Genomic DNA, 21,246 nt, shown 5'->3' on the forward strand with positions numbered 1-21,246 from the left:
TTTTAATATACGCTAATATAATTTTTATCATTTTAATCGTTTTGATTTAAATCGCAAGCTCCCATGCATTCAGCGAATAAATTATTCGATATGCTGTTATTTCTTTGATCCAATAACAATTATAAAAAAATTGCCTATGACGCCCTTGACCCTGAACACAGTAAAATTTAGTCATAACCATTTGACGCAAGACGAGGTGGACGGTGTGGTCATGACTCCCTCTAAGTGGACGTACGACATGGTCAAGGTTGCAGAAAGTCGCTGGACGCAGGCAACGCAAGACCGGTGATCATGGCGATCATTGGGGGAGTCCTATGTCAGTGAGCACTTATCGGTTTACATGATGATGATTAGGATTTGACACATGATATGGGCGGCCATGAGAAATCAAATTTTTTACAGAGCGAAATCTTTTGGTTAATATAGCCATACAGGTGTATTTAATCTATGGTTCATACAGAAAGAGAAAAATTTGGTTTAAAAATTTCTATATTATTTCTTTAAGAACTTTCTTAATTCTTTAACCAAAATATAAAAATATATCGAATTTAGTCGAGCCGTTTTTGAATTTTGCGTTCAGAAACACATTTCGTGTCTTATTATCATTTATATACTCTATAGACATGTAACGCGAGATATTACTGACCTGACATTTCGAAACAAAAAATATATTAATGTAAATTATTTGAGATTTGTTGCATTTTTATGAAATAAATGTGAAATTAATAAATTAATTTTAAACGACAACTTAAATATGGCGCGCGTGAAATGTCAAATGCGCGAATCTCAAAGCGAACTGTCAAACCTACGAAATTCCAAGACTTAATTTTTTTGGCGCTTGGTATTTTCTACACAATTATTAGAAAATTAAATAAAAATAGATATTTTTTTAAATAACCTTTTACAAAGTAAAAGGAAGCTTAATAAAATTAAATAATAAAATCGAGTAAGCCGATTTCACGTTATGACGTGACAAAAAAATATGATTTTACACATGTACACATAGATTGATATAGATAAATTGAACATAGGAATAGATATATGACATATTACAATTAAAAATGTTATTTTTTTATTTTATAAAATGACACTTATGTTATTAAATTTCTTTATTTCATATATAAAGCCTACGTAAGCGAGGTTATTAATTGATCATGTTACTTCGTCATTCGAAAGTTCAATCTCTTATAGGGTCATCTTGTAAATGGATTTTAAATTTACGGTTGATACTCTTGCGATAAACCGGAAAAATTAACTCTTGACATCGCTTCCGGATGTCATGTTTGTTTGAGTTGAAATATTACCATAAAAAAAGAAATTTTACAACTGTCAATAATGTGTATTTATGAAATAAATAGTTACTATAAATTAATATTTATTTTTAACATATTCATATCTTTATTAATATCTTAAAAAGACAATAACACACCAGCTTACTTACAAATATTCCAGATAAATAAAATTGACTATTAGTATATAGTAATGTATCATATCTTAAATACGTTTTAAAAAATTCCGAGCCTGGTAAATTTCTTAACAGTATACTGATGAACACAAGTTTGGCATACTCATATGCGATGCCGTTTGACATGTTTGCGTACGCCAAGTCGCCCGTTGTAATCCGCCTCCTTGTCAAATCTTTGCGTAACGTATAAAAGACAGGTGTTGTGAAAATACACGCAGTGTGGAGCCCAGCCGCCCCAAATAACACAACTCTTAATTTTAAATTAACAAATTTTAAAACTATAAAAGTCAAAATGCGTGCGACAGTTTACATGATGGCTGCCCTGACTCTTTTGGCGGGAATTTCGGCGGGAACGCTTCGTGAGTTAAACTTTTTTTTTAATGTTGTTGCTAATGTTGACAATGGAACGATTCATATATGCATCCTATTTAATATTTGTATCCTAAGCATACATGCATAAATAATTTTTATTATCAAATAATTTCTTCCTTTCTAATTGTGTAAAATATTACAAATATCTCTTACAGTCTAATAAAATTTAACATAGCATATTAATTTTGATATGGTTATTTTTGTTCGTGTATTATAATACAATAAACATAAGTATCAATTTAAATGCTTAATAATATTATGAAGCTACAAAATATTGTCGTATTTTAAATAACAAAAAATACTTTTTATTAAATCCTATTTAAAATTCATTATAATTTGTTTTTTTGTAAATATATTTAATGTAAAGTGGCCTTTATAATTTGTAGGTTGTCAAAAAAAAAATTATCGATAGAAAAACTAACATCAACATAGATTACTAGGATTTATTTTTTTAAAACGAAATACTTGCGACGTTCATTTGTAACATTTTGGTGTATAAAGTTATTGCTATAGAAATATAGGAATAGTAATAAAAAGTGAGAGAAGTTATTTCGGATCAGGAAGACCGAAGACAAGTCGCGAAAAGCCGCTGGAAGCCAAAACCTTGTAGTAAAGAGTAAGAGTAGTTATTTTGACAGCCATATTTTTTTTAAAACTTATGACTAACACAATACTAAATATATATACCAATATGGGTAATAAATGTAAATATATTTCCAACCATCGTATATTAATTTATCACTATGAAATATGTTACATTAATTTGTTTTATATAATGGAATGCGACATCCCCAATAGCTTCTGGCAGTAAAAATTCTGCAGATACAGATATAAAAAAAAATGTTTTTCATATATAATCTATATCCTAGACGGCAACAGCATGATATAAAGATTATATATAAGCTATGGAAAGATAGATAACGTGAAAGACAAAAAGAAAGCATGAAAATTTTAATAAAACAAACATGTTTTTACAGACATATACAGTTCTGGCCATTATAATGTTAGCTTTTAACGAAATCTTGACAACTAAAAAAAAATAGCTAATTAAAAATAATAGAGCATCCATAAATTGAGTATAACTATCGTTTAAATATCGTAAATCTAATTCAAAAACTTCACAATCTCCATTAATTATATCAATATTCAACATATATTAGATTTAAATAAATTATTATCATAAAACTTATACATAGTTACTTATAAAAAGCAGGAAGAAACTTCACAATAACTTATCTTTTAATAATACACTTTATTATTAGCCTAAATGAAATCAAAACAATCAAGCGCCATCGCTGCCAAGGATTTGCTTTTTCCGACAATTTACTTTTAATATGCGCTTTTAATTTCGCAAATGGTATTCCAATAATGTTTTGCGAAATTTCATAAGAAAATCTGTTTATTACAAATGAATTAGGGACTTTTTGCAGTCGAAACTTTGGTATAGTTGGTTTTTTAGTTTCAGCATTCTTTTCTTCGGTCTGGATCTATACTACCTTATTGGATTGAGGAGGTACAACGCGGAAGGCGCTTACTCCAAACCTTATTTAATTAACTTTCTTTATGTCCTCTGTTGGGGACATCTCGTTCACATCTACGTGTGGGACAGGGACATTTTTTACAAGTGTAAATGATTCTTACATTTTTGATTTTGATTTTATTTTCTTCTTTCGTGCTTCATATTTTCTTTTGTTCTTATATCGGTCACTGTTTACATTCTTTGCATTTAGTTCAGACTTCCTCTTACATCCTGCATTCCGAAGACATCACAGTTTTGTTTCAACTATCACATTACTTTGCTATCACAGACTTAGTTACTGGTTTACAACTTGCGTCCGTTTCTTGTTTTCTCTATACATAACTTAGCCTAAAGGCTATCTTGGGAATTTCGGTACGGCATGTTATATATATGATTTTAAAGCCTCCAAACTTATAGATCTCCATGACACATCTGACCCAATAGCCTTTGAGAGATACCTAGATTTGGACAGCTGCTACTAAGCGTCTAATATTACTACAACTTTGAAAAACATTAGGAAGTAGAGCTGAGAGAAGAAACGGAAGAAACATCAGCAATGCCTATATCTAGGATGAAATTTCATGTCAAATATAATATATACTACTATATTTTATATACTACTGTGATCAAAAAGTAAGTTCAAATTGTCATTCAAACCTCCCGGACATTAGTAAGGTAATTTTTTAAGGTTGGTAGAACTGTCTATAATATCTGCCAAGCGTCTGTTTTTTTTTTAAATGGTTCAATTTAGTCAAACACGTCAAGTCTCGATTGGTGTGATTTTATCTATCAATTTAAAAAAAAAACTGTCAAAAGTCGGCTGATATCTGTCCGCAACCATCGTATTCGCATATTTTGACTACGACTTCTGGCTTTTCAACAAATTCAAAAAGCTTTGTAGACACCGTTTTGACTCAATTGAGGAGATGAAAACCGAATCGAATGTCTTGAAAGCTATACCTAATAATGACTGTTCCAACTGCTTCGAGGACTGGAAAAAGCATTGACAAAAGTGCGTTTTATGGAACGAAGGATTACTTTGAAGGGGATGAAATATCGATTTGGAACTATAATACATAATTTTCATGTTATAAACATATTCACATTACTTTTTGATCGCAGTTTTACTTGGTATAACTAGTGTATAAATAAAGACCAGAACACACAATCACGTGGCCGTATTGCTAAGAGCAATCATAAGTCTCTGACGTGATAAGGCATGATACGGAAACATACAAGATCTTAAAAGTTAATGCGTGGAAATAAATGTTGATGCTCACTCTGGAAGCTAATTATTGTCGCGCATCTATAAAACTATATTTGTAAAGAGCAACTGTTTGAGTTTCTCGACGGCTGCAGAACTGTCTTCCGAGCCTGTGGTAGCTTCCTGTAGGGACAACAATGCCGACATTTTATGTTGATTCTAAAGCGCTTGTAACAGCGTATTCGAATAAAAAATATGAAAGAGAAGATGTTTCTCATGAGTGATCACTGTAAATAATTCTAAGTGAATAAAATACACAGCTAAATAATATCTTTGTATCAGTATTTCATTTTATTTTATTTAATATTTATTACTCGCAAAAATAATAATTTTAAATGCAAATAAAAATCGATTAAAAATTTAAAGATAAATCGTAATTTTAATGACATGCAATCATGCGTTGTGCAATAGAATCCGATTTAATTCATTTAAAATTTAATAGTTGACGCAAAAGTAATATAAAACGTAATTTTTAATTTTTGTCAAGAAGTGATGAAATATATCTATATATCTACATCTTAAATGTCAAAGCGTTGTTTCATTTTACTTTTTTTTTACAAATGGCAAACAAATGACATGACATTTTGGCGCCATTTGTAAAAATTAAATCACGTTCACATTATGACCTAATTTATGTAATATTTTTAAAATGCCGTAATATCAAATGTAAAGTTATTATTTAGTATGTAGATATTATTCAGTTATCAACTACTTAATAAATTATTTGTGACTTATTTAATCACCATCAATATGTTAAAAAATAAATTAATCAATTTAAATTAAAATATTATTATTTTCATAGATTCTTCATACAAAGCAGATAGATGAGTGAGAGAAGAATATCTTACTACATTCACACCGCTTCAATTTGTCTGTAAAGAAGCTGACATTGAGAATATTTAAATAAACATGTGACATCATTATAGATACATTAAAAAATTGAACGAATTCAGCCATGTATAATCTGTGATTCTCACGTTTGAAATAAGAACAAAAAAGTCTATTGTCCGACTCGTAGATTATAAAAAAATAAAAATGAATATCTATGAATTTCCTTCGCAACAGTATAAGAATTTTACATAAAAGGCATTCTAGTTGAGGATAATATGAGTAAATTGGATCTGTTAACACGGAAGTATGTTTAGTATTTGTAAACAGTAGACAGTTGATTTGCTTTTTATATTTAAGGCTTATCGCACACGTCATGCAGCGGCAGAATACTGAAACTTATGAGTACCGGGGTATAATGTTATATATTTCAAATTTTGTGCATTAAATACATGGGATTGCCATTGGGCAGCAACGTCCTGTATATGTATGTATATACCAAAAATCAAACTGCAATCGCCAACCCGCCTGCCATATATATATATCATTGGCGAAGGCCTATACCTTGCAGTGGGAATTTATAGGCTGAAAACTACAATAAACAAAATCGCGTTTCTCTGTAAGCAAACCTTACCACCAACCATTATAATCGATATTAATTCTTATACAGGTGGTTGCTTTCGCTACATTTTTGCGGAATCCTTTTCCAGCATGTTTGTTTTTGTTACATGTAAATCAAATCCAGTTCATTTCTAGACTATAGTATTTATTCTAACATTTATACCGGTTACAGTTGTTACAGGACGGTTGCTATGATAAGATTTATGCGAAATTCCAGAACTTTCCTCAGCTATATCACTTACTAGCTTAAACTGAATATTTTGCATAAAGTACGTTTGTGTTGTACGTTGTTACATATATATAATTTTTCTTAAATATTATTTTTAAAAAAAATCTGTATTTTTCCCGCTCTTTTTTGACAGATGTCAATGTAGGTTGTCATGTAATAAAAGACTTATAAGATATTAGTCATAGTCATAGTCAAAATGGCTAGTAATATATAGATATACACCACATAGTTCGCGTATGAGAATCCTTAAAGGTTGACATCACTCAAGAAGGACATTTGTCGTTGACTTTGAACAACATAACCTTCTCATAGAACTTACATAACAACCAGTTTCCTAAAACTGGACAACATAAACATTACGTTGTTTATGAAGAGTGGGCACTTTGTTTTGAAGTGCCTTTTAGTCAAATGATAAACATTTGAATAATTCTTGTATAAATTGTAAGATAGCTAATAATACTCTATTTAAGAAACGTAAACAAAAAGTTTTTTTTTAATTTTTATGTAACTTATAACCTCGTCAGCCTATACGCCCGCAAGGTATTTGCCTCCTCCACAAATCGCTTTTATGATCTGTATTTTTTTAGTATGTACCAAATCCACAACGTCGCTTCACATAAGTTTTTTTTTTTTTTAATATACATTTATAGTCTGTACCGAAGGCAACAAAAGATTATTTTACATTTATTTGTCAAAACTTTTGTAAAATATTTTTAAATTGTTATCACTTATAAATTAAGGGTTCTCTTAATTTATTTTATTTTAATTCATAAGTATGTTTATATTCTGTACCAAAACGTACACAAATCATTACAGATAGGTTTACGTACAGACCTTGATAGATAACAGAAACGGACAAGCGTTTTTAGTAATTTATTTATGTAATTCATACATTTATAGCCTGTGCCCAAAACGTAAACAAATAACATATATGCTTGAAACATTAGTGTTATCACAAAAACATAAGGTTAATTTTTTTTATAGCGGAAAATGGCGGGTTAATTGTGACATTTACGTCATAGTAAATGCATGTCTTTAAATTTTATTTAAAACGAATTTATTTTTATTAAGAATTTAAATGCAATTAGTAAATTTTCATTAATACATAATACATTTAACCATCGTTCTATGTATATTAATAGTCTGTTGCGAAACGGGCACAGATCAATTAATAATACTTGTATAATGTATCCTTTTTTTTTGTCATTTAAAATATTTAAAAATTATAAATTTTAAAATCTTTAATTAAATAGTCAATTCATTTACAAGTTTTATTGTCACTTATTACTCTGTATCTAATATATCTTAGTACCTTAAGTAAATCTTTGATAGATGTGTTAAAATCACTCGCATTTACGTGATCCCTCAATAAGACTTTTATGGGTAAGCTGACAATCACTCATCGGGCCTTGAATGGGCATGCCCAGGATTTCCTCCGAATTTTCTCAAGATTTTCTTAAATAAAATAACATGGGCTGTGTCCGTTAGAAGGAACAAGTAGGCAAAAAAAACAAAAGTGTCTAAGACTATTCAAGATAAATAATTAAATCTGTAATATATGTAAAGGAAAAAGGAAAATTAAAATTAGATTAGAAAGGAATGTAAATGTAAAGTGAAGCAAAATAAATAAAAATAGTGCAAAACAGAACAACGTGTAAAACTTGTATTCTGGTGGGAGGCGACGAAAGTGAGGTCATGAATTAAATAATTAGGAAAAAACCCAAGACAGAGGATATACAAGACGCGCCCAAAAACGGGGGCCGCAAAAAAAAGACGGCATACGCTTGTATAATTAACACATTAAAGTTATGAACTATAAAACATAATCGGAAGAGCTAGAGTTATATAGTTTGATATAGAAATGAAGAAAGGAAAAAAAAGTAAAAGGTTATACAAATTCTTTGCCGCTATTTGGCGACTATAAATAAATTAAAAAAAAAACAGATCGTCTAAAGTCACTATTTGACATAATATGAATAAAAAATCCAAAATTTATTATCCTGGGTACAATTCATTTGTTTATATATTTTCAAATCATCACACTTATATAATTACATTAACTTTTTTCGCAGTATTTCGTTCCTAACCTCCTAGATTTAAGTTTTTTTTTTAATTTACTAAAAAATTTAAATACATTACGTGGGTGTGTTTGTTTTGCAATAAATATATGCCCACAAAATAATTCATCATTATATAATAATTATTATGATAAGAATAAATAAGAAAGCTCATTATATCACGAACTTAATCATCAAAGTTAAAATGTATCCTAACCTATAAAAATTCTTGCTTTTTTAGTCCGTTTGCTAGTCGGCAAAGACCTATTTCAAAATTAAGCCATTTACCATAAAATTTAACCTGCTTTTTAATATATTTATTTAGTATAAATATTAAATGTTATTAAATATATTGATAGTAATATAATTATGGTAAATATGCCTTGATGTAACTTTAGAGTTGCAGCGGTTGGGCAACGGAAATACGCAATGCTGGTACATTTACTTCACCGGTTGTACTTGATACAGTTATCAATGACTTTCTTTTTAAACGCATACAATATGTAAAACTTATTGTCGAAAGTATCTAAAAAGTACAGCTTTATTTAAAAAATTTACTTAGTATGTAAATTCATTTTTCATATAAAAACTCAAGAAGTATATTAATATATTATCTACATATAAATTAAAATTACTGGCTTGACTTATTTGGCTATTTTATAATTGTTTCAGCGACGAGGCATTTTTTTTAACTATTTGTCCTGCTGTGGATTTCCTTCAACTGAAAAGATTTTACATAACTTATCTTGTTAAGTTATATTTGATTTAAACTAAAAAGAATTTTTCATATGTAAAGGTTTAAAACAGTTCTGGTAATTAAACATACTAATACTTTTTAGGTTTTGTTAATGGTTGCGTTCTTTTATTTAATATTCTATTGTTAATAGCGGAAATATTATTAAACAATTGTTAGTAGTCTCAAATAAAATTTAAAAAAAAAACTGCAATCGGACTGTTGTTCGGGCATCGTCGAAACATCTATTGCAATCAGCCGAGACTTCCAAGGCAGCTATAGAGTTTATTTACTGAACTTAGCACTACTAAAGACATAGACATATATACCCACGATTAAATTTCCTCTACATATTTAGATTTCAAATTATTTACAATTATAATTTATTATTATAATCTAGCAAATTTTTTTTAATCTAATAAACTTTAAAACTTTTAATTTTTGTCAGTGTTTATTATCTGTGGTCGCAATAACTTGACCGCCATTGACCCCGAAGTAACCGTTTAACCTTGCGCCGGCATTCTACTGAAGTCACGTACGCCATTTCACTTCTTTCCTTTCTTTACTTTCAGCCTCGCATGATGACAGTGATGGATACTCTTACTATTATTTTTCAATAAATTTAATTTTTACAATATTATAAATACTATATAACTTGTTTTTTTTGTTTTTCATTTTATAATCAATAAATATTGGCCGACGCAGTTGTTTAATGACAATGTAAATAAGCGTTTGAACTGTCAAACTCGCGAAGTTCAAAACCAACTGTCAAAAGTATAAAGTCTCAATAGCCAATGTTTTCTTATTATATTTTAAAGTTTATGTGCAATTATTTAAATATATTTCATCTTTGTAATGATGATGAATGATGAAATATATTTAATAATTTTTGAGGGCTTTGAGTGTTGTTTCAGATATATTTTGAAATATAAAAGAAAGACCATACTCGTTACAAAAACTAACGTCCATTTTTTGACATTTTAGTTTGACATTTAACAGTCAACTATCAAACGAACAGACGATGATAGGCTTAATATCATTTTATGATTAATCATATTATGATCATATAAAAATTATACACCAATTCTAATTATTATTTGTACTCTACATAACATATTATTCAAAATGTCTCATATTTGTAGTGGCATTTATGTAGCATAAAAAGAACTAATTAACCACGGTTCTATGCATTCTGTCTATTATTCTAACATTTTATATGAACAATTGGAAAGACACGGGATAAATACAAGAAATAAATATAAACGTGTTAACTCGTAAATTTCTAATTCAAACAATTAATAAATCCTTCACGGGTCTGAGTGTACACATTATAAAGTTCCACAAGATATCTTGGACCTTTCGTTTCTTAGTTTTAAATCTATATTATTATAAGCATATACTAATAAGCATATTACTAAATAAATCTTATTAAACCATTCAATAGTTTTTATTTGATCGAAAAATGCGGAAGTTTTTTTGTAGACTTATTTACACGGTTGATAGTATAATGTTCATATCAAAAATTGTTAAATTTCATTTACATAACCCACAGACCAGCGTTCTGAGTCGGTGGTAACTTACTATGTATTATGCTTACTATATTATAGTAATCGACGATTCAAATTGGCTTGAAAAAGGATATTTTGAATTTACTATACATGTAGGTAAATTTGATATTGTCTATCCCTTTCACTGCAACAGATTAAAAATAAACTCTGCAATATTCCTTTATTTTTATTTCGGTACACGCATTGCTTATTTTTAAATATTTATATCTAATGTTAATGGTATTTATACTTATTTTTCCTCAAACTTTATTATAATTAGCTTTCTTTTTCTGTTTTAACTATTTCTTAACGTAACTATGTACGACTACAAAAGGCAAACCAATTTATTTATATCATACTAAACTAATGTAAAATTATGTTATGTAAAAGCGATTTGTAAATAAAATACAAATCCAAAATAAAATTGATTTACATATATATATTTTATTATTTATCTGTAAGACCAATGTTGACATTTAAGAAATGACGTTAATTAATTTTATGTGACACATTTAGTTGCTAATGTTGGTACAGGCTCTATGTTGAAATGCACAAACATTCCTTATTGCGTCGCTGAGGAAGTCGAAATTGTTCATTAGCCCATATCGAGCAGACGACCGGTATTATGAAAGTTTTTTTTTAATATCAACGTACAATAGTCACATCATACAGCCACTGATGTCATGTGATAATTGTTTTATTTTATTTTGTTCCGCTATAAAAGCTATACTACTTATATAATTGTTCTTAATGTAATTCATATTTTAAGTGAAAAATTGTTAAGAGAATTTAAGGTGGGAAGAATATTGTATTTCAAAAGTTTGAATACTGCTACTATTATATTATTATATAACATATATATATATATATATATATATATATATATATATATATACCATCAGGTAAACGGTATAATCATTACGGGGCCTCATACCAAGGTTACTGTTCTTCAATAGGCCATGTAGAGGGTTACGTTCGGAATTTCTGTGCGAATTTGAATAAGGAATTAGGAAATTAATAAACAAACAAAAATAACCTTCTTAACCTAGTTGATATGACAGTGGGCAGGCCACATAGTGGGCAGACCACATAGTGGGCAGACCACATAGTGGGCAGAAACTAATTGCTGATGGATTCCTTGGACTGGAAAGCGCAGCGTGGGCCATCCACCTACTGGATCGACAAGCCTGGTTAAGTACTGATGTAGAGTCGAAGGATGGACTAGCATAGTGTTGGACTATCACCTTAATAAGACCGTATGTCCACGCCAGATGCCGGCCAACTGGTCCTAAACAAAATATAAAGACGACGTCTACGTTCAGTACTGGACCTTCTTCATTTACTAATAATTTCACCTACCATAAACAATATCTCTCCACAGCATCTTTCATCAAGCCGTGCTCGATCAGCGATCCAAAGCTAAACGAATGCGTGACGAAGTCGATCGAGGCGGCAGGTCCGAAGTTCGCGGAGGGCATCCCTGAGTTAGGCATCGCGCCATTGGACCCCGTGATGCTGGGCACAGTGGTGGTGGACAACCCTGCCCTGAAGCTCACCTTCACAGACACTGTCGTCACCGGCCTAGGAGGCTTCAAAGTTAATTCTTTCAAGTAAGCGATAAATATATATTCCTGATTAATATGGGCCTTATATGTAGGTTCAAGGTGTATGCTCGGAGTTTAGCTCCTAGATAAAATTAGAAATGAGGAGATAGTAGAACAAGTGGCAGTGTTCAGGGAACATCGCTCGTGTAATCAACGTCTGCTGGGGTTGGAAGGTACTCGAGTGGTGATAATCAGCCGGTAGACGCTGCCTGGGTAGTCCACTCCTGGTGGACAGACATTAAGGTCGCGAGAAATCGCTGAATGCGGGCAGCGCAGAACTGGTCGTGGTGATGATTTTTGGGGGGAGGCCAATTCCTTGTATTGACCGTATATTGGCTGATATGATGATGAAATAACATGAATAGTGTTTTGGCACAATTTTATAGTCATAGTTAGTGAGATATACATTTTTAAATCTGTCATAAGTCGCTTTAGTTCCTGTGACATCTCACCGACTTGTAAATAGCTTTTTAATTTACTATATTTTATTATATTATAGTTAATGATTCACTAAACACAACGGGCATACTGCCATTAAAAAAATACATGACAATGATATAAATGACCTTCTTTTTTAATATCCTGTTTAGTTTTTTTTTTAATTTTCTATTCGTTATTGTAACATCTGAACCATATTGAAACAGAAGGACAAATAGCGCGCAGTCAATGTGTATATTAGAAGAAATAGTTTAAAATACGTAAAACATATGATATCGAAACCGACATTTACATATATATATATACCTATGCATTTACTAATATATACATATTCATACAAATTGATACTAGAGAAATTTAAAGATATCCAGATAATATTCATGGTTAGTTATACATAAATATCAAAAGTATAGTTTTAAAATATGCATTTTTTAAATCTAATCCTTTCAATTATCCTTGCGTGTGGAATTCCAGAAAAACCATTCATAGCTGATCTCTATTCGGTAAACAAAATATTTTTACCAAATTTAAAAATCTCTAAGTCTTATGGTTCCAGAAATATCGTGATGATTCAGGATGTATGTACATGTATATGTGTATACAGATGATATATACATTTAAATTTATTGTAATACAAGAAATTCACTAAAAAAAAACAATTTTATTTCGTTCAATGCACCGTTAATGCTGTTCTCATATGATACTTATGTGGTCTCTCGCAGAATCAATCCAGAAAAAGGCAAACAGGTTCTAGACTTCACCGCCAACGTGACGCTGAAGGCCAACTATGACATGGATGGGCAGGTGCTCATCCTACCTATCAGGGGTAATGGCCAAGCTAAAATTAAAATCAGTGAGTATCATCTCTATTTTTAACCAAAAGACACTTTGAGGCATAAGCAACCCGAAAAGATATCTATGGCACGCAGAGGTCGCTGCTGGGCATTCTCTGGAAACTTCTTTATGAGCAATGGCAATCCTATATATTTTATATAAAAATTATACAAGATTGTATTTTGGGACTTGAAACCAGGACTTACAATCGCAATTCACAGTCTGTTACTATCCACACAATATAAACATTAAATAGGCCAGTTGAAGGCATACTACCGTGAATTTAATTTAAAATAAATTGTAATAGATTAAGAGACTTATTAAACATTGTAACTTGCAAAACCGTACGGATGTTAATGTCTTGTACAGTACCCGAAGATAACTATTGAACATCGACCTTCGAAAGAGACAATCGGCTAATTTCGGCTTCGTAGAGCGTTATCTCTGTCGCACACTACCTAGGTGACGTTTTGTCAGTCGTGCAATATTTATCGCCGGGTGTATAGATCCTAATAATTAAAAAGTTGCATTTATTATAACATGCAACACTGAAACGAGTGTGTGCCTCACTCTGGGCGTTGTCAGTTCATATTTCTTCAACGGACCACGGAGAAGACTATGTTCGGTATTTCTCTACGAGATCTTACCAAGAATGAGGTCACTGTTATTGAATAAATAAAAACATAAATAAAAAACAAGAGCAAAAATTGTAAATAAAAATAATAACCAACGTAATTAGGAATATAAACGAGGAAAGAAAGGCACGTGGTCACGTTATATATAATATATTTATAATTACGTTACAGCAAATCTGAACATTGTGATCAAGTATGACTACGAGACGAAAGATGGCCACTGGGTCGTCCCCAATTACAAAGACAGCTACAAGATGGACCGTGCTCAGTTCAAATTCACCAACCTGTTCGGCGGAAATAAGGAATTGGGTGAGATTTTATTATCTTTACCAACTAACATATCAGGGAGACCTGAAAGTGAAATCCTTTCTATCGACATATTTTACAGAAAAACCAATTGATTTTTATCGCTCCGGCATTAAAATTTGTATACTAGATGGCAAAAGGTTGTTCACAACAGTTTAATATATTGTTGACAAGAAATAAAAACTGATTAAAAAAGTAGTCTTGTGAATTTAACTTAAGAAAGCGACATTACTTTCCGGTTCCCCTAATAGAAACGATGCTACATTGGACGGCGCCGATAGATGGCGCTAGTTGTAGATTAACTCGCGTTGTTTTGATGCATGAATCTGTGATTTTGATGAACTAGTTACTAAGGAGAATCAACAAATACCCGACATATGTTTAGTTAATTTCAAATACAGACGTGTTACAATTAAGTAAATAATTTTTTATCAACATACATATGCATAATAACCAATGTTACATTGAGATCAATCAATTTGATATCACGTCTTTAATGCTATGTTATTATATTTAAATTAAAAAAAATACTTTATTTGAAATACAATTATTAGATCACTTTTTGGGTTAAGTTACTCTCACACATCTTCCGTCGCTCTCACACAAACGACACATGTGATTGGTTGTAAAAATAGAGCTTATTCTAGAATTGTTAACTTAGCTTTAAAGTTTGGTATAAATGTAGGATCTCGGCAAATAATATTCAGTCTGTTCTCTGCGCTCGAGTTTAGTAACTCCAAGAGTCTAATATAATATTTCATGCCCTCAAGATGTGAAAATTACTTTTAACACACTTGGTTAGTAAATTCAAAAACAAGTTACCTTACAGCTGACACAACAATTAAATTTATTAACGAAAGCTGGGACATAATAATGCAAGAGATTGCACCGCCTGCGATGAAGGAAATTATCGCCAGATGCGTGAAGGAAGTTCAGAAGCTATTCGCCGTAGTCCCGTCTACAGAACTCTTGCTCCAATAAACGGTTCGGGACACCACGCCGTTTTTTAATCACCTCATGGGTCCAGTCATACTGCTTTCCTCCGAAACCATCTCTGATTATCAGCCATTCTTTCTTAAATCATTCATTCATGTTCACTTCACTTATATGTCTATTATTATTCATTCATGTCCACTTGTCTATGCTTGAATGAAATGTCACATCACGGGAAAATTGTTCATCTCCAAAAAATATACATCTATGGATTCATCAGGAAACATCGGCCATTAACTCAAACGAGATACATTTAATTATCATTTTCACTAAACACATTGTCATTTTTACATAAATTACATATTAGATAACATGAAATGTCATAATGTCATACAAATATCATTTAATTATGATCATACATTTAACAAAACGTAATTGTCAAACTAATATCTGTAAAATGTGATTTATTTTAATTAAAATAACTCTAACTGTCATAGAGAGTATTAAATTAAATAAAAAGGCGAGCAACCTTAAATAGAAATACTCAACTCTATTCGAGTGACAGTCCAAGGCTAAATCGGCACAGGAGCCGTTGTGACCACTCACGCTATAAAATGTCTGCCTCCAGTGATATAAATAAAGTAACTATTACAATCAAATTCCCTAAGGGATCTCACGTCTTAATAAATATTAAAAAGTTCAAGTGCCTTGAGCACTATGCAATCATAAATTTTAAGCTGGCAATTCCAAAATTTGTGCATTTGTCCATGTCAAAAAAAATTCATTTTAATTTTCGACATTCTTACATTTAGTTTAACGAAATTAATTAAATAATTTTTAATTTACACTGCTACAAATTATTCAACATTTCAAAGTTCCATTTTTTTCACAAAACAGATATTGGTATGACAAAATAAAACGTATCAAAATAGTATTAAATACTTATTTATCGATTTCAGCAAATACAATCGGTAACGTTATAAACGCCAACTGGGAACCGGTTATTCGAGATATAGCTCCAGTCGCCTTTGAGAACATCATCGCAGCCTGCGTGCATGAGGCGAAGAAACTCTTCGCTGCCGTGCCCGCCAATCATTTACTTCTGCCCTGACATCATAGATAATAAATTTATTTTAATTTGTTACTTGTAAAACGTCATTCAACATTATGTTACGAAGTACCTTTCAAGCCGCTTTATTGCTTCATGAAACAGATATTTCATACATTGATCAATATTCATCGGTTGCACAAAGAAAAGCTCAATTTCAACTACATTGTATTTAGGCAAGATTAAACGCTTTTTTAAATTGCAATGCAAAAAAACATTTCAATCTAAAGTTTATAAAATATCTCGTAAATGCAAAGAATTTTAAGTAATTATAGAAACTTGGTATGGTTGGGTTAAAGAAATAGGAATCAGTGATAATATGTTTTAGGTTTTTGTGATAATTTTAATTAAGTGTAGTAATAGGTTGATGAAATAAAAGTTTAAAAAAATAACATTTTTTACTTATGAACCCAAGAAAGATAAACCTATTAATATAAATATTAATCTCTGTTTTCATTGGTCACGCCGTACTTTTGTGATTATGACTACGAATATCATCTTTTTTTTAAAAAAAGGTTTTGTAATACTATTTGGTCCTAATTAAAAAAAAAAAACTTGCAGGAATCAAAAATACAATGACTATTGAAAATGAATTTGACAGCTTGTTTTAAACTTCGCGCGTTTTACAAATCACCAGGTATACATTTATATATTGTCAATTCGTTATTTATCAAGGATAAAACTGATCCATTTATTTCACATTTATTCAATAAATTCTCTGCAAAATTAGTTTTATTAATTTATTTAGAATATTACAATGTGATAGGCTAGTAACTTCTGGCATCCTCTATCAGGACAACTAGTTACCAATAAACCTTTCCTCTCATCAGATTACATAAACTTGAAAATGTTTTACTATAATTATTATATAATTTAAGCTTAAGAACGGTACCATTTTATTCAATATGTAAGAAAAGTACTGTTATTTAAAAAAAAAAAAGAGTAATTTCTGCAGGGTGAAGATAATCTGCATTCATTAAAAGTAAACATATTAATAATAGTGAATTTATTGCAAGTTAAACTGAAAATCTTATTTTTTAAATAATGCTTGAAAATTGGTTATCAAAAACCAAAAAAATAAGATATTTAATGCCTTAAGCAATATCATTTTACCAGTAGGAAATAAAACACAATATAAATAAAATATTTATTAAAATGAGAAAACAATAACAAAATGTATATGGCAGTATGAAAATTAATTTTTCATTTACTCTTAAATGCTATAACATTTTTAATGTACAAAGGCACTTGTGTAAATTTGTAAAACAGCTTTAATTTACTTAACAATAATTAACGTGGGCACATAGCATGACGTCCACCGTCTACTGGCAGACTTGCACCCGTAATGTTAGATGCCAAGTCACTAGCAAGAAAAGCTATAGTAGCTGCAACTTCCTCTGGCTTTCCTGGACGTCCTAATGCATGGGTATCCTTAGTACGTGCCAAGAAAGCTGCATACTGTTCTTCATTTAACCCACCCCGCTTCTGTAACTCCGTCAATATAACACCAGGATTCACACAGTTGACTCGAACACCTTTCGGAGCTAACTCCAATGCTACACAGCGAGTAAACTGGTCAACAGAGGCCTTAGAAATGTTATAAGCTAGGACTCCTGGGAAAGATCTAATACCATTGACGCTTGATACATTTACAATGTTTCCTTTAGTTTTAATTAAATGTGGGACAGCTAACATTGTTAAATAATAAATAGATCGAACATTAGTGTTCATGAGACGATCGTACTGCGCCAGTGTGGTTGTTTCAATAGTACCAGTTTCAATTATACCTGCGTTGTTAACCAATATGTCTATCTGGCCATAATGGTCGATAGTATTCTTAACGATTTTTTCGATGTCGCTTTCTTTATTCAAATCGGCTGGCACAACGAACGTGCTGGTGGACTTTTCGCAGTCCTTGTTAACTTTCTGGAGATTGTCAACGTTCCTACCGGTCAGTGATAGCTTTGCTCCGAGTCTGGACAAGAATACAGCGGTAGCAGCACCAATACCGGAGCTGGCGCCAGTGACGATAACCACTTTACCAGCGAAATTCATGGTTATACAGACTCTAGAACGATTAGAAGACTTAAACACAAAATAAATTCCCTATCAAAACTATTAATAGATTGCGATAAATTATCAAACTAGTATTTTTTTTAAAAAGTGACAGTCTGTCAAGCATAAGGCAACTTTCTACATTCATTAATAGAAATAAATTTCAATATTAAATAACACTAAATTTAAAAATGCAATTCAAATTTAAACCAACCCGTTAATATTTCTAGGCACAAATAAAATAATAAAAATCTATTGGGGCGTGGGAAAAAAATTATTGTAAACATAAATAATCCAAACATTAAAATAACAAATCAATAAATTTACTTGAACCATAATCTTTTAGAAACAAAATTTACTATCTTTTTCAATAATTACCATGTATTTACTATTAGATAATAAATATTCAGTTTATAAAATTAAAGGAACTGATGTAAATAAATAAAAAAATTAAATTCTGCAATTGTTTATACATCACAAATAATTGAATAAAAATAATCAATAATATTATAAATCTTTCAAAAAATCTGAGTCACATAGATCAGTGACATAAAACGTCATGTCATGTGTAGTTAATACAATAGCCGTTTACTTCAAATATTACAAAATAATAATGTAGAAACTAGACAATTATATCTCTCATTTTCAAAATTTTAGTGTGTATTCTGCAGTAATGCCTAGAGTTAGTAAAACGGTTCGTTACTATAACAATATAAAATAATGATATGGTACAAGAGTTATGATATTTTACAGAAAGAAGTAATTCATATCCACATAGGACAGGCAGGAGTTCAAGTGGCAAACGCATGTTGGGAATTATATTGTCTAGAGCATGCTATACGCCCTGATGGATTCCTGGCACAAGCAGATGACCAGGCGAGCCACGAAGCATTTTTTAAAGAAACTGGTGCCGGAAAAGTTATACCAAGAGTGGTTATGATTGATTTAGAACCAACGCCTATCGGTAAGTTTTAGCCAAAATAAATTATATTTAGACTATTTTTTGATTATACAACTCTTAGCAAAAATAAAAGAAAAAAAATATCCGCCTATCCAAACTTGGTCTACATGGTTTATTACACTGGTAACATTACAAATTTAATCAATGCAATACCAAAATATTTCAAATAATTATTTCGTAATAAATTTTAACAGATGAAATTAGAACTGGAACATACAAACAACTATTTAGCCCTTCAACTTTAATTACTGGAAAAGAAGATGCCGCTAGCAACTTTGCAAGAGGATATTTTTCTATCGGCAGAGAGATGATTGATTTAGCACTAAACCGTATTAGATTAGTTGCTGAAGATTGCCATTCTCTGCAAGGTTTTATTATATTTAGATCATTTGGTGGAGGTACCGGTTCAGGCTTTACTGCACTGTTACTAGAAGGGTTGATAAGAGATTACGGAAAATTAACTAAAATAGAAATAGCAGTGTATCCAGCTCCGAAAATTTCGCCAATAATTGTAGAGCCATATAACGCAGTGTTGACATCGCATGCATGTATGGAAACAGAAGATGTCTGTTTTATTTTTGATAATGAAGCTTTATACGATATTTTGGCGAGATCGCTCGATGTTCCGAGACCTACTTACACAAATTTAAATAGACTTATTGCACAGGTACATTTAAGTAAATATTATTGAATATGTCAAAGTATATTGAACAAAATAATTAAAAAGTATGCACTCCATTTTAGGTAGTGTCGTGCATGACAGCGGCCATGAGATTTGAAGGATCTTTGAACGTGGAATTAGTAGAATTTCGTACAAACCTAATCCCCTATCCTAGAATACACTTCCCATTGATTACTTTTGCCCCTTTCGTTCCTATAACTAGAGCTATGCATGAAAATACGTCCACTTATCAACTAATGATGTCTTGCTTTGAGCCGTCTAATCAAATGGTTAAATGTGATCCAAGACAAGGAAATTACATGTCCTGCTGCATACTCTTCAGGGGAGACATAGATCAAAACGACATTAATACGGCCATTAATCAAATAAAAAGCACTAAAACAATTAAATTTGTTTCCTGGTCACCAACGGGATTCAAGGTAGTCGCATATTTAATTATTATTACTTTTTATAATCCCTTAAAATCTCATACTCTAATCTGAAAATAAAGTTATCAAAAATTATATTATGCATAATAATGACAAAGCAAAGGATAATATAGATAATTAATAAATTATCATCACGTAGTCAGATAAGTCTTTTCTTCTCTTAGTATTAATTTGAATATGTTAATGCCTAGTCATAATATATACATATGAAAAATGAAAGTCAGTGATATGTTTTGTTCTAAATGATTATTATTATTTTTAGATTGGTCTAAATTACCAACCACCACTGACAGTACCTGGAGGAGATTTGGGAGCATTACAAAGAGCAGTGGTGATGGTATCCAATTCATCAGCTATACGCATTGCATGGGAACGATTGTGCAAAAAGTTTCATTTGATGTATGCTAAACGTGCATTCGTTCATCACTATGTTGGTGAAGGCATGGATGAAGGGGAGTTTACAAACGCCTTGAAAAATATTAAAGCTTTATCTAATGATTATAGAGAGATGGAAACATAAGGAATAATTTCAAAGTAACTTTGTGCTTAAGTAAACATGTTTATCCTAATAATTTGTTTCATTTATAATAATTTTTTACTTGAATTGTCAGAGTTACTAACCTAATT

At 30.8% G+C, this 21,246-nt stretch overlaps 3 protein-coding genes across 3 annotated transcripts; 2 read left to right on the forward strand and 1 right to left on the reverse strand.

Moving 5' to 3' along the window:
- The first annotated feature begins 1,664 nt into the window (after nt 1-1,664).
- LOC137933803 (circadian clock-controlled protein daywake-like) lies at nt 1,665-16,857 on the forward strand. Its single transcript, XM_068777861.1, has 6 exons — nt 1,665-1,824; nt 12,017-12,245; nt 13,400-13,530; nt 14,318-14,455; nt 15,282-15,436; nt 16,345-16,857. The coding sequence occupies exons 1-5, from the start codon at nt 1,758-1,760 to the stop codon at nt 15,431-15,433; spliced, it is 717 nt and encodes a 238-aa protein (XP_068633962.1). The 5' UTR covers nt 1,665-1,757; the 3' UTR covers nt 15,434-15,436; nt 16,345-16,857.
- Nucleotides 16,858-17,634: 777 nt separating this feature from the next.
- On the reverse strand, nt 17,635-18,652 carry LOC137933725 (3-oxoacyl-[acyl-carrier-protein] reductase FabG-like). Its single transcript, XM_068777753.1, has one exon. The coding sequence runs from the start codon at nt 18,546-18,548 to the stop codon at nt 17,784-17,786; it is 765 nt and encodes a 254-aa protein (XP_068633854.1). The 5' UTR covers nt 18,549-18,652; the 3' UTR covers nt 17,635-17,783.
- Nucleotides 18,653-19,268: 616 nt separating this feature from the next.
- LOC137918487 (tubulin alpha-1 chain-like) lies at nt 19,269-21,139 on the forward strand. Its single transcript, XM_068761309.1, has 4 exons — nt 19,269-19,512; nt 19,704-20,176; nt 20,254-20,610; nt 20,882-21,139. Exons 1-4 carry the CDS (start codon nt 19,269-19,271, stop codon nt 21,137-21,139), a joined length of 1,332 nt encoding a protein of 443 aa, XP_068617410.1.
- Nucleotides 21,140-21,246: the final 107 nt, after the last annotated feature.

Source organism: Battus philenor, unplaced genomic scaffold (genome assembly GCF_028537555.1).
Source record: "Battus philenor isolate CCGP_79_NKW_IND1 unplaced genomic scaffold, ilBatPhil1.0.hap1 SCAF_14, whole genome shotgun sequence".
In the NCBI taxonomy this organism is placed as follows: domain Eukaryota; kingdom Metazoa; phylum Arthropoda; class Insecta; order Lepidoptera; family Papilionidae; genus Battus; species Battus philenor.

Coding starts and splice junctions, on each gene's coding strand:
- LOC137933803 (XM_068777861.1), top strand. CDS start 1,758: ATGCGTGCGACAGTTTACATGATGGCTGCCCTGACTCTTTTGGCGGGA. Junction 1,825..12,016: donor AATTTCGGCGGGAACGCTTC/GTGAGTTAAACT, acceptor ATCTCTCCACAG/CATCTTTCATCAAGCCGTGC. Junction 13,531..14,317: donor CCAAGCTAAAATTAAAATCA/GTGAGTATCATC, acceptor ATTACGTTACAG/CAAATCTGAACATTGTGATC.
- LOC137933725 (XM_068777753.1), bottom strand. CDS start 18,548: ATGAATTTCGCTGGTAAAGTGGTTATCGTCACTGGCGCCAGCTCCGGT.
- LOC137918487 (XM_068761309.1), top strand. CDS start 19,269: ATGATATGGTACAAGAGTTATGATATTTTACAGAAAGAAGTAATTCAT. Junction 19,513..19,703: donor TTTAGAACCAACGCCTATCG/GTAAGTTTTAGC, acceptor AAATTTTAACAG/ATGAAATTAGAACTGGAACA. Junction 20,611..20,881: donor GGTCACCAACGGGATTCAAG/GTAGTCGCATAT, acceptor TATTATTTTTAG/ATTGGTCTAAATTACCAACC.